General features: G+C 31.2%; 1 protein-coding gene across 2 annotated transcripts; it reads right to left on the bottom strand.

The window, feature by feature from the left end:
- Nucleotides 1-6,032: 6,032 nt before the first annotated feature.
- On the bottom strand, nt 6,033-11,526 carry LOC107848079 (benzaldehyde dehydrogenase, mitochondrial-like). 2 transcript variants are annotated; one of them, XM_016692747.2, is made up of 11 exons: nt 11,369-11,526; nt 9,048-9,185; nt 8,796-8,938; nt 8,549-8,702; nt 8,211-8,440; nt 7,776-7,865; nt 7,286-7,459; nt 7,067-7,204; nt 6,736-6,873; nt 6,585-6,646; nt 6,033-6,489 (listed from the first exon to the last, which is right to left on the bottom strand). In XM_016692747.2, the coding sequence occupies exons 1-11, from the start codon at nt 11,427-11,429 to the stop codon at nt 6,216-6,218; spliced, it is 1,602 nt and encodes a 533-aa protein (XP_016548233.2). In that variant the 5' UTR covers nt 11,430-11,526; the 3' UTR covers nt 6,033-6,215. The 2 variants fall into 2 exon arrangements, with proteins under 2 accessions (XP_016548233.2, XP_047255622.1); XM_047399666.1 differs by lacking the exon at nt 11,369-11,526 and adding an exon at nt 9,663-9,809.
- Between the last annotated feature and the right edge of the window lie 1,384 nt (nt 11,527-12,910).

The following is a 12,910-nucleotide window of genomic DNA, read 5'->3' as shown; positions in this document are numbered from 1 at the left end:
TACTATGGAGAAGGTTGTATTATATGTATCTGTTATAATTTTTTTTATGGAGTAGGGAATGTAACACAACAAGAAAAGTGCACTTGATTAAAGCGGACTTAGATTTTCGTATTTGTTTGAGATACGCATCACTTTTGTTCAAGTATGGGTCTCAAAAGGCAGAGAATGAAAACTTTAATGAGAATGACGACCCACCGAGGCCAAGGAGTAGCTTCATACCAACGAAAAAATATTGTCTTCTGAATATTGAATAGTTGTGTATTAGTTGAATATTTAAAACTTTTCATGAAGTTGATTGTTGGTTTTTACTGTTATATACACTTTAAGTGTTATTTTTGAAATTTTACAAAATATTTGATGAAAAAGTAGTTCAAACATATCTGTGTACCTTTTATATATTTTTCTTGATGGTTCTTCAAGTTTCTTATGTATTATTGTTTTGCCGCAGGTTTTAGTAACATCTATATTGACTGCATTTTATATATTTATATTATGTTGTACGAGATACATGTTGATTTTTTTGTATTTCATATGTTTTTAATGTATCTTGTTTAAAAACTATGGTTGCATAAATGTTTACTAGTTTGTATCTCATTTAAAAACTATGGTTGCATAAATGTTTACTAGTTTGTATCTTGTTTAAAAACTATAGTTGCATAAATATTTACTAGTTTGATGGTGAAGATGTTCTACTTTATCTGTAAAATTTTTATATATTTTTCTTGATGGCTATGCAAATTTTGTAAAAAGTTGAAATTTTATGTAAATATCAATAAACATGCCGTTATATAGGTAATTTTTACTTTATTAATATCAGCAATGCCCAAAATATTCATAGTTGTTGGCAGCTCTCCAAATCTATATATACATGATTAACATTTATTCATTTGGTTACACTTTTGAGAATTGTAGAAACTTTGGTGAAAGGACGTATAGTCAAATTATCCAGCACTAGCATTTGATTGTAAAACGACTTTCCGGCACAATCAATTCAATGTAAACTGAAAAAGACTCACTTCAAGATTTTCTACACTTACAATTTGTTAAATCTTGTGATTTTCACTATTAAGATGTCACGGCACCAGTAAATTGCAATTGCATCAACAAAGAAAATATTGAATAAACAACATATAAACCTAATAATTATTGTGACATTTCTATGAATACGAAACGGATATACACTTGGAGAATCAATATAATTTCTTAGTTAAAAATGAATTTTTTTTTAAGTATTACTGTTGTAGTACTTATGTTGCAAGTATCTCCAACAATGTGTCGAGCCTCAATTTTTTCGCTACCGCCGATAAGATGCTTTAAATTCTCAAACACAATTCTCCAAACGACATCTTAGGACATAGTTGCACTCATGTAAACAAAAAGGTCAGAATATTATACTAAAATAAGATGATTCTTACGTACTAAAATAAAAATATGAGAGATAAATTCACATCATAATTGATTACAATTTGTATCTATAACAATACTCATATGTATTTGAGTATGCATATTTAGCTAAAAATAAAATAAACAATACACATAAATATACACCAAGTATAGAACCACTGATACAAGAAACAAAAAATATATCATGTACAAAAAAATGTATCTCAGTTTTATTAACTTAACAACAAAAAAGTTACGTAGAATAATAACCAATTTAACGTTAGATACATAATTCATTAAATTAGATATAATTTCCAACATCTGATATGTTAAATAAGATACATACATTTTCCTGCCCGATCTTTTAGCATAGAAATTGAATGAATGCTCAATGGCATACTTTGCCATGACTGAAATTAAAATACACTTGTCCTTGTAGATTTGCCCAACCTTAACTTCACTATTTTTGGAATCAGTAATGATCTTGTTCCCCTTCATATCAAACACCGGCATAGGAGCAGAAACTTTAGATTTATAAGAAATTAATTCTGGAACTTTTTCACTAGGATTTTCCAAACACATTACAACACCAACTTTATCATCAAATAACTTCTCACTAGCAGACTTATCTTCTGTTGTGATGATAAGTGCATACATCTCAAAATCAAGCTCACTTTTCTTGATTTCAATATAAAACCTTACACCCATCTCATTACAGATCAACAACAGTGTCGTATTACCATCAACTATGTATTGAGCCTCAATTTTTTTCGGCTTTCGCCAAATTTCACCTCTACCGCAATTGTCAAAATCAACTTTTCATACGACACAAATTCACTAACAACGATTTCATTGCTCTTATAGCCTTCATACTTTATATCGTTATTCCAAATGTTGGAATGACGTAATAACACTGAAATATTCATTGCAATTACCTCAAACAAGATCAAGAAAAAAAAATTATTTCAATTTTTTCTATGTGGAAACTGATTTTGTTTGAGGATTTTGTTTAAAAGGTGGAATAACAAACTAATTACCTTATAATGTAGGATATTATTTACATTTTTACCTTAATTAGTTATGATAATTGCTACATTAATGCTATTTAGACAGTTACATCCCTTAAAACAAGCAAATTAATTTAATAATAATATGTATCTATAGGATGTATCTATCGCAAATTGAATGTATCTTCAAAGGCCATAAATTGAGATTTTAGAAAATTTTGAAAAAAGTTGAGATATTTAGTAAATACCACTAAACATGTTTATATATATGTAATTTTTACCTAATAAAAAGCTCATTTGGCATGATGGTACTAACCTAGAAGTTTTGATAGTTTTCACAAATTATGGAATTTTATATATAATAAAAACAATTTTTAATATCCAAATTATATATTCCAACAATTTCAAATTCTAATTAATGATTTGAAACATTTAGTAAGTACTTGTAAGAAATGTAATAAAGAAAACTATTGGACTTTTTCAATATTAATTGTGTCAGGTAAAATGGAAAGATGGGGTATTCTGTATTACTCCTGTCGTTTTATTATACTTGATTCCTATATCAAAAGTAGATGCTTTATTTTACTTATCCATTTTAACTAATTGAGAGAGTTTTATTATTTATTTTTCCATCCCACATTTAGCGGTTGTTTGATTGAGTATAAAAGAAAATACTGAATAAGGTGTATTAGTAAAGCTTGTATTACTAACGCAAGTATCAATAATGCTGATATTAGTTATGCAGACATTATTTCTTATACAGTGTTTGATTTGATTTATTAAAAATAATATATATTTACATAATTTTTATAAGAAAATACTTATTTATCGAAATATCCTTTTTATACACTACTATCTTTTCTAGCTTAGAGGAAAGTAGCAGCAACAGATTTGTCGATTTCAATTCTGCAGTAAAACTGAAAATTTTCTAACATAAAATTCAAAAAAAATGATATCTGGTTGTTTGGCATTCAAATCAAGAGGAATATGAGCACCCATGTTCTCAAAAATGAGAGAGAATCAACGGTAATACAAAGTCAAAATAAAATGAAAGCAACCACCATTATTATACCCAAATAATCAATTTTCATTGCAAAATGAAATCTGAGGAAGGTACCCAATCTTGAAAAAATAATTTTTACTCCTTCTCTAAATTCACTTTTTTTTTTAAAACTCAATTTTCACGTATTCTCCATATCCAAATGGCCTGAGAATGAAATCGATGAAAGTTGATCGGAATAAAAAAAAAGATATCGAAAAACAAGAGATGTTTGATTAAGAAGGACGAAGATGTGGAGATAGTGGGAAAGAAGTTGGTTATTTGAAGGGTAAATTTATCATTTAATAAGTTAATGCATGTATTGAAATTAGTTGTATTACTAATACATAGAAAAGAAGGCTATTAGTAATACATAACCCAATACTCAATAGGGGTCATTTGGTAGAGTATATTGATAAAACTAATGCATTCTTTAGTTAATCTGTACTACTAATATCTTATTTGGTACATCCTTTTGTCTATGTTAACTCTATTGTGTATTGAGGTGTGTATTAGTAATACACACCATTTCCTATGTATTAATAATATAAAGACTTTAAACACATGCATTAACTTATTAAATAACCTTAATACCCCTCAATTAAATCCTTGACTGCTGCCATTTATCTAAAAATATCAAACTAATTACTAGATCTCAATTCTGAAAACACTCTGTCTTTGAAGAAAACTTTAACTAAAAATTAAAAGTTTGCATTTTCTTCATTTCTTTGGTTCAAAGAAACATCAAAAACACAAACTCAAAAGATAGTGAAATTTTCTTGAAAAAACACAAATAATTTACAAAAGGGATCAAAGAAGTGGGATGTTACAGAAGGGGGAAGATTAAAAGGAATGAAAAACACAAGGAAAAATTTTGAGAAAAAATTATTGATTTTTCTTTTTAATCTTGTATTTTATTTTTGTTTCAATTATGTTAATCCGTCAACGTAGCATTTCATTCGCAAAGACGAAGGTCTTGCAAGTAATCCTATAGCTCTATATACTAATTCAGCAACACAAATTATGTTTGAGATGACAAAAGAATTTTGTTGCAAAGAAAGGTTACAAAGTCAAAGAAGGATGTTTTTGTAAACACATATTTATTTTATAGAATTTATGTCAGATATATTATTTCTAATACATCAAACCAAATAATATATAAGAAATAATATCGGCATAACTAATGCAAGTATAACTAATCCAAGCATTACTAATAGACTATATTCTGTATTAGTCTTATATATTTATATATATTCTGCAGTAGTTAAATTTAACGTTCTATAACATCATTGTCAAGGTTAGTTTAAAGGATGTTGTCAAATCAACATGGGAAAATAATATGAAACGGAACGAGTATATACACCAGCAAGAGAACACGCACACCCGCGTTAAGCGTATGAATTTTGGGATTTTTCTTTTCCCCAAAGTCGCACAACACAATACAATTGTTTGCTTAAACTCAGGTTGACTAGCTATAAACAAACATACATAATACACACACATAAACACAATACGATCTTTGGTGATGTTCAGGTTGACTAGTTTTAACTCGCAAAAAATGCACATAAATCGCAATATGATCTTTGCTTGAACTCATGTTGACTAGTTTAACTAAACACACACACAAATACACCTACGCATAAAACATACACATACACACAAAAGAAATTACTATCAAAATGGTGTAGTTGAATTGGTTTCTTACGCCTATAAGAAGCCTCTTTACCTTGTTGGTTAGATAAACACCATTCACAAAACAAACAAAGCAAAAAAAAAAAAAAAAAAAAAACAAGGAGAGAGAAAGAGCAAGATGGCAGATAAAGAAGGCAAGGCAAAGGGAAAAGCAGAAAAAATTGGAGAGATCGAAAATGGTGTATTTCCATTCACTCCCAAGAAAGGAAGTATAATTCCTAAAGAGAAAAAACATGTTTCCACCATGATGGGTGAGAAAATTGGTCATTCTTTTGTTTCCTTTGTCAAGAATACCAAAAACAAAATCAACCTCATCGATAGTTCCAGCATTGAATAACCAACGACAAGAAAATATTTTCCGTGATAGCAAACACGCCCGTAAATCTTTTTTTTTTTTCGAACATCACACCGTGTAATGTCTTATTTTTATTCTGTACTGCCATTACTTGTACTAAGGTACCTGGGAGGTCTCCCAGTATACAACAATGTTCAGTATTGTATTTGCATATGCTTTTGTGTTTTTGAAATGTTTCTCAAATTGAATTATGAAGATTTTCTCATATCTTCAACTATAACTCAATAAGCTGTTCAGTTCTCACAGATTTTCATGACCAGTGTATCCAAAATCAGTGTGTTACAGTGGTGGAGCCAGGATTTTCACTAAGTCGGTTCAAAATATGAATTAAGTAAACACACGAAGAAATCAAAGTGGTTCAACACCTACTATATATACATATAAATATAATTTTTACCATGTATAAATAGACTAAATAGAGCAATTTTCTGTTAAAGAGGGTTTGGAAGAACGCCCTCGGCCCTACCTTGCTGCGACTCTAATGCGTTAAGAGATGGGTTCTACTTTATAGTTTATATCTTCATCAGAATAGATAAACATATACGCACGGAGGATATATGAGAGAAAAAATGACGTTGGCAATGGTTTTAAATAAAACTTGCTCCCTGTATACACCAAATGCAGTTTGTATATCAAAGCAGCTTTGAAAAGAAACCAACATTTATCGTCATCAACATCATAAACTAGAGCAACTTGATGATTTAGTTTTATTTGTAAAAATGGGCGCGGTGGATTATGTTTATAACCATGCTGGATTCTTCAATGCGGTCACAACTGCCTTCACTTGTAAGTAATTCTTGAGACTGTATTCTGCCTTTTCTCTTCCCTGGCCACTCATCTTATAGCCACCAAAAGGAATTGCAGCATCAAAGACATCAAAGCAATTAATCCATACCGTCCCAACTTTCAAGGCTCGCGCCAAGGTGTTTGCAGTGTCAATGTTCTGCGTAAATACTCCAGCAGCTAGACCATACCTACTGTTATTAGCTCTCTGTACCACTTCATTAAGATCCCTGTAATGAACAAATTCATTATAAGTAGAAGCCAATATAAAAGCCCAACGTTAACATATATATAGATATATATATATTTGATCATTTTCACATACTTAAATTTTAAGATGGTCTGAACTGGACCAAAAATCTCATCCTGTGCAATCAGCATATCATCCTGACAATCGTACAACTTGTTAGTTATGACTGACTATATATGGACACTGATGCTGAGAGTCATGTCTATTAAATTGAAAATGTGTATACCTTAACTTTAGAGAAAACGGTGGGCTTAATATAGTAGCCCTTTTTACCGTGTTGCTCACCGCCAGTTTCAAGAGTAGCTCCACTTTCAACACCAGATCTAATGTACTTCATGATCTTATCAAACTGTTTTGAATCAATCTGTTGTGATAGGAAACTCTTAGGTATAGTATTATTACCTTAAAGACTTAAAAGGAAGGAAATATGCGTTTGTTTTTCCTCATACAGGATAAAAGACACTGTTTACCCGCAAATGTGATATCGATAAGAACAGCAGGATCGTATATATATTTTGGTCTTTAACAGCAATACAGAATGTAGTGATCATCAATACCTGTGGACCTTGCTCATTGCCCGATTTAAACGGATCACCAACAGTTCGTTTCAAGGCACGTGCCTTTGCCTTCTCTAGAAATTCATCATAAACTTTCTCATGGACAAAGGTCCGAGATCCAGCACAGCAACATTGCCCCTTTAGAATTAACGAAATTGGTATCAGAATCTATCCATGAACCTAACCAACACCCTATGCAGAAGTATAAATAGGAAATACCTGATTAAAGAACAAAGCGAAGTGAGCCTGTTCAACGGCTGTATCAATATCAGCATCCTCACAAACAATAAACGGGGATTTCCCTCCAAGTTCCAAGGTCACAGGCTTAAGATTGCTCTTAGCAGCCAATGTAAGTATAGTTTTCCCTGTATCTGTTGATCCAGTAAAAGCAAGCTGTTGTCGGAACAAAAAGTGAATCATTGTCCAATCCAGTGCAATATACTAGTATCTATTTACAAGTGTACAACTAAAATTTCAAGTGCTATCAACCCTATAATCCCATAATACAAACCAGAATTGATTAAGCATGAGAGTAATGCTAATACAGGAATTAAATGCTTGAATATGAACGAGGAGTAGTTGTGGTGTCTCTAGCAATCCTTCAACCCAAAGAAATTGACACTACATCGAGAAGTAGAACAAGCCACAAATTTCAGGTCTTCACATAGAATAGACGAAGAGACTGAAGAAAAGTAATTAAAGATATTACCTTATCCACATCCATATGACTACAGAGAGGAGCACCAGCTGTGGCACCAAAACCAGAAATGATATTCAGAACACCTTCAGGCAGCCCAGCCTGTTAGAGATAACTGAGTATTAGCGACATCCCGTGTCATAGATAACATGTAGCAAGTGGCAACAACAATGTATAAGAAAGAAAATAAGTTGTGCCTTATCCTCATTAACAAGTAGATGCTTCAATTTCTCATTATTATTAACACCATAAACTCATGAAACTATAGTGACTTAGGTATAAGAAGTTATGAAAAATTCAGACTCTAGGATATCATCTGTCAGGGATTAGTTTCATAAAATTTGAAAAGGAAAATCTGATGATTTCGCTCAAGATAGGGTGCCAATAAGATGAAACTTTGTGTACTTGCTGAGCGGTGTGAAATAAAAGAGTAAATCCGAATGCTACCTCCTGCAAAAGATTTGCTACATAGAATGCAGATAATGGGGTCTGCTCAGCTGTCTTTAGCACGATTGTGTTGCCACAAGCTAAAGCAGGGCCAATCTTCCACGAAAGCATGAGGAGAGGAAAATTCCATGGGATAATCTGACCAGCAACCCCAATTGGTTCATGCAATGTTTGAACATGATATGGTCCATCAGCAGGAACGGTCATACCATGAATTTTATCTGCCCAGCCTGCAGAACCAAAAGGTGAACATTAGGTGCTTAAAAATATTTTCAGGAACCAACACGAAAGAAGTGGAAAAAAAACAATTCTGCTTTCCATATGGCTTTCTAACATACCAGCATAATAACGGAGTACACGTACAACCATTGGTACTTCAAGTTTAGCAGCTTGTTCGTAAGGCTTCCCAGTGTCCCAAGCCTCGAGCATTGCAATTTGATCGTTATGTTTTTCAATCAGATCAGCAAGGCGCAGCAATATCTTTGACCTTTCCTGCAGTTATGAACCATTGACAATTAGGTGTAATCTCCCATGTACAACCATTAACATAGCAAAAGACTGTACTAAGAGATGAGAAGAAGATACATAAGCAGTCATCTTAGGCCATGGTCCTTCATCAAAAGCCTTACGAGCAGCAGCCACTGCCCGATTAATATCCTCTGCATCACCTTCAGCAACATGTGCTATTGCCTCCCCTGTCCTGGGGTCGAGGGTCGGGAAAGTTTTTCCTAAAATATCAGGGAATTAACTCCATTGTACAACAAAAGGGCCAAATATAGATATGAAAAAAGAGAGCTGAACTCCATTATGGTGATTGACATGGAGTAGCAAATTTACCTGATGCAGCATCAACAAATTGCCCGTTGATAAAAAGTTTAGTATGTTCGACATTGACAGCTGGCTTGATAGGCTCCTCGACAGCAGCTGCAGTGCTGTATTTATAAGCAGCTATTCTGCCCAGATGAGATCTTTTTCCTACACAAGAAAGTTTTTCTCATTACAGTTGTTCTATAAGACGTCAAGTCTAGCTCCAACTCTAACTAATTTAAAAGGGAAAATAGAACATCTCAGAACGTCATCAAGTCAGTAGGGAACAGCAAAGAACCGCGAAAACCTCCCAAATCAAGGAGAAGGAATGATAATGGCACATTGTAAAATTTTGTGAGAATTTAAGAAAATTGAAAAAGGATTGTTAATTTTCTTTCACTATAGAACTTTGTCACAAGTTCAACCAGAAGTTTGGGTATAAGATGTACAAGTCATATACTACTTTTTCTGTAGTTATTACAATTCACAGAGAGAACCAATTTAACAAGTAATGCTTCACAAAATAAAACCCATTCATCTATAATCTATGTTGCTCAGACTATTGTGTGTCAGATTTTTCAAAAGTAGTTTATTTTTGGAGAATCCGAGATAGATGATGCATCGAAAGTTAGAAGTCCACCCAACTTAGTCTATAGTCGGCCTTTGAATAATTTATAAGTATAATATTGTTCATCAAGATTTGAATTTGGTATTCAAACAATTCAATAAGTGTATTGGCTTAAGATTCAGAATGGTCAAAGTAAAAAAGGACTAAAACTCTTTAACATTCATCCATGGTCAGCCTTTAAATAGTTTATCAGTACAAGGTTGTTGATAAAGACGTTAACTTTATCCAATATGTCAATATTCAACAATTTTGATAAGAGTTCTGCCTTGAGAATTAGAATGGTCAAACTGAAAAAGGACTACAAAGTCTTTTAACATCCTACATTAATGAGAGAAAGAAAAATTATGATAATTTAGTTTTAAACATTCTTTGATTAATTGAGTTTAATTTTACTAAACATGTTGTTTATCGTTACAAGACTAGATCTTTAATTATCCTGAATTCAAAACCACTAAAGAGAAAAACATATGATCACCGGTGGAATTAGGAGATTTTTTTTACTAAGGGCGTGTTTGGTATGACTAGAAAATGTTTCCAATTTTCTTATGTTTGGTTGGCTTGTATGTTTTGAAAAATATTTTCTAAACCAATTTATTTTTCTTAAATATAAGGAAAATGACTTCTCCTCAAAAAGTAAGCAAAAATTTTTTCAAAACTGTCTTTCAACCTCACTTTAAAGTTGAAATATTGATACAATTCTCAAAATCATCTACCTCGCTCCCAATACCCTACCACCCCGACACCACCCCTACCCCCACCCCACCCTTACCCTTACCCTTACCCCTACCCTTACCCCATCCCCCCCCCCCCCCCACCCCCCCCCCCCCCCCCCCCCCCCAACCTAAAAAAAAAAAAAAAAAATTAAAAGATTTTCAATTTTTTTCTTCCCTTTCTTCCTCACTCCTCTACCATGACCCCCAACTCCTACAACCCCTCCCCCGGGCAATTTTTATTAATTTTTTTTAACAAAAAAATTCAAAACTTTTTCTTACCCCACCCCTACAGCCTATTCTGACACCCCCAGTCACCCGCCTATCAACCCCTTTCCCAAAAAATAATTTAATTTTTTAAAATTTAATTTTTAAAAAAGATTCTAAAATGTATTTTTACGCTTTAACTAAACACTAAAATGTATTTTTTGAAAAATATTTTTTTCATTCACCAACCAAATACTAAAAAATATTTTCCGAAAAATATTTTTATCCACCAATCAAATATAAGAAAACAAGTAAGAAATCAACTTATTTTCTAGGAAAATACTTTTCATTCATACCAAACACACCCTAAATGGTTCAAAAATTTAAAAGTAAACATAGGAAGAATTCGAAGGGGTCCAAGGGTAGTTTTAACATGTACTATATATGCGCAGGCAATAATTTTAACAATGTATAAACTTCCGCGAAGAATACGGCTCTACCTGGCTTTGCGCCTGCATGTGATGGACTCCATTATTATTGGTAAAACACACAAAGATTCAGAACTTCCCCTTCCAAATCTTGAAATACTATTAACAAGGTCATGAAATCCAATCACCCATAACAGATCATGAAGAAAAACAAAAGTGTTTTTTAAACAAACACCATATCATTATTTCAAGAATGCACATAACAAAATCATCAACAAAACAGAAAACAAAATCCAAGAAAAACAAAACATAAATAAATCTCTTAGATGACAAAACTCTAATGATTCACAAAGAGAATATACATACATATTTACATACCCTTTGAAAGAAGACGAGAAGAGGAAGTGAAAAAGCGAGATGCAAAAACACGAGCCGCCATTTTTGGAGATGAAAACTACACCACTTTTTGTATACAAAGGTAGTATGGACCAATATATATACAGAGAAAAGATTATCAAGTGAATAGTTTGTGAGTCACGGATACTATGGCAACTGTATGACTTAACTAATCCAAAACTACTGCTCCCACGTGTCAATTTGTTTATCTTTTAATTAAAATTTAATCCTTTTTTACCATAAATTTTTCAGGATATTTCGTTTATAGAATTAAATTATGTTTCAATTGAATATCTCAATTTTTATTAAAGTGTTTCAGTTAGAAATTTTTTATTTAAATTTCAAATTATGCATTTTTCCATTAGCTTAATAGGTAGTTAAGTTCATTCATAAATATGTCATCTCCTTTGATTATATATATTAATCTCAAATAGAAAATATTTACAATTTTACTGCTAACCGAGACAAATACATATCTTCAAAGAAAATACATAGTTTATGTGGATGAATGAGAACACAAAAAAATTAAGATGTAAAATCAAAAATGTCTGACTAAAACATTTTATTAAAGATTATGTTCAATTGAGTAGTACTTCTTTTATGCAATTAAAAAAAATTAAAAATTCTATCTATTCATACTAAATATTAATTAATTTAATCTTCATTATCAAACAAATTGATTTTTTTTATTTTTAAGAAAGGTATGCATGCAACTGGAATTAGTAGGGACAAATCATCCAAAAAGTTCTTTTAAATTAGCTGGCGCAATCTTTTCCTGGCAAAATCATTGCCCTTGTCATCAATAATTATTACTATTTTTTTTGCCGTTATTATCCATCGTCATTCATCACTTCAAGGTCGAACTATAAGTATAAAACACTACTTTTAATTCCTTATTTAATAATAGTAATAAATCTTAATACTACTTTTGATTCCTTATTTAATAACAATAAATTATAATTTTGATTCTTCTGATTCCTTATTTAATAATACAAAATACCAAATTTTAGATAATAGTATTTAATTTGAATTAATTAAAATATATTTTCATGTCCTTCTGTATATCGAAACTTGTAATGTTTAGATCATTTCTAGAACTAGTCAAAGTATACGTGCTTTATATGTGTGTCTCGTATTGATAAATATAATTATATATAAAGAAATAAAACTATTAAAAAATACAATTGAGTTGCAACAAATATTGTATCTATTTAAAAAATATAATTTGACACTAAAAAGTGTTTCATCTGAATCAATAAAACTATACATAAATTAAAATTTTAATTAATTAAAAATTTGTTGCTCATCAAAGAAAAAGATTTAGAGGAAAATTAAGCCACAAAGGAGCATTTGTTGTACATATACGTCATATTAAATTAAAATATAAATATTATTAGTACTCTACAATCCAATTAAGGATTGAGACTAATATTCATAATATAAAATATAACATAAAAGGAGAAAAAAAAAGTTATAAAATTAAGAAAACACAAATAAAAAAAACACTTTGTAAAAATATATTAT

The sequence above is a fragment of the Capsicum annuum genome, chromosome 11 (assembly GCF_002878395.1).
Source record: "Capsicum annuum cultivar UCD-10X-F1 chromosome 11, UCD10Xv1.1, whole genome shotgun sequence".
NCBI lineage: Eukaryota > Viridiplantae > Streptophyta > Magnoliopsida > Solanales > Solanaceae > Capsicum > Capsicum annuum.
The sequence above is the reverse complement of the archived record's forward strand: the minus strand, read 5'-3'. Positions and strand labels throughout refer to the sequence as shown.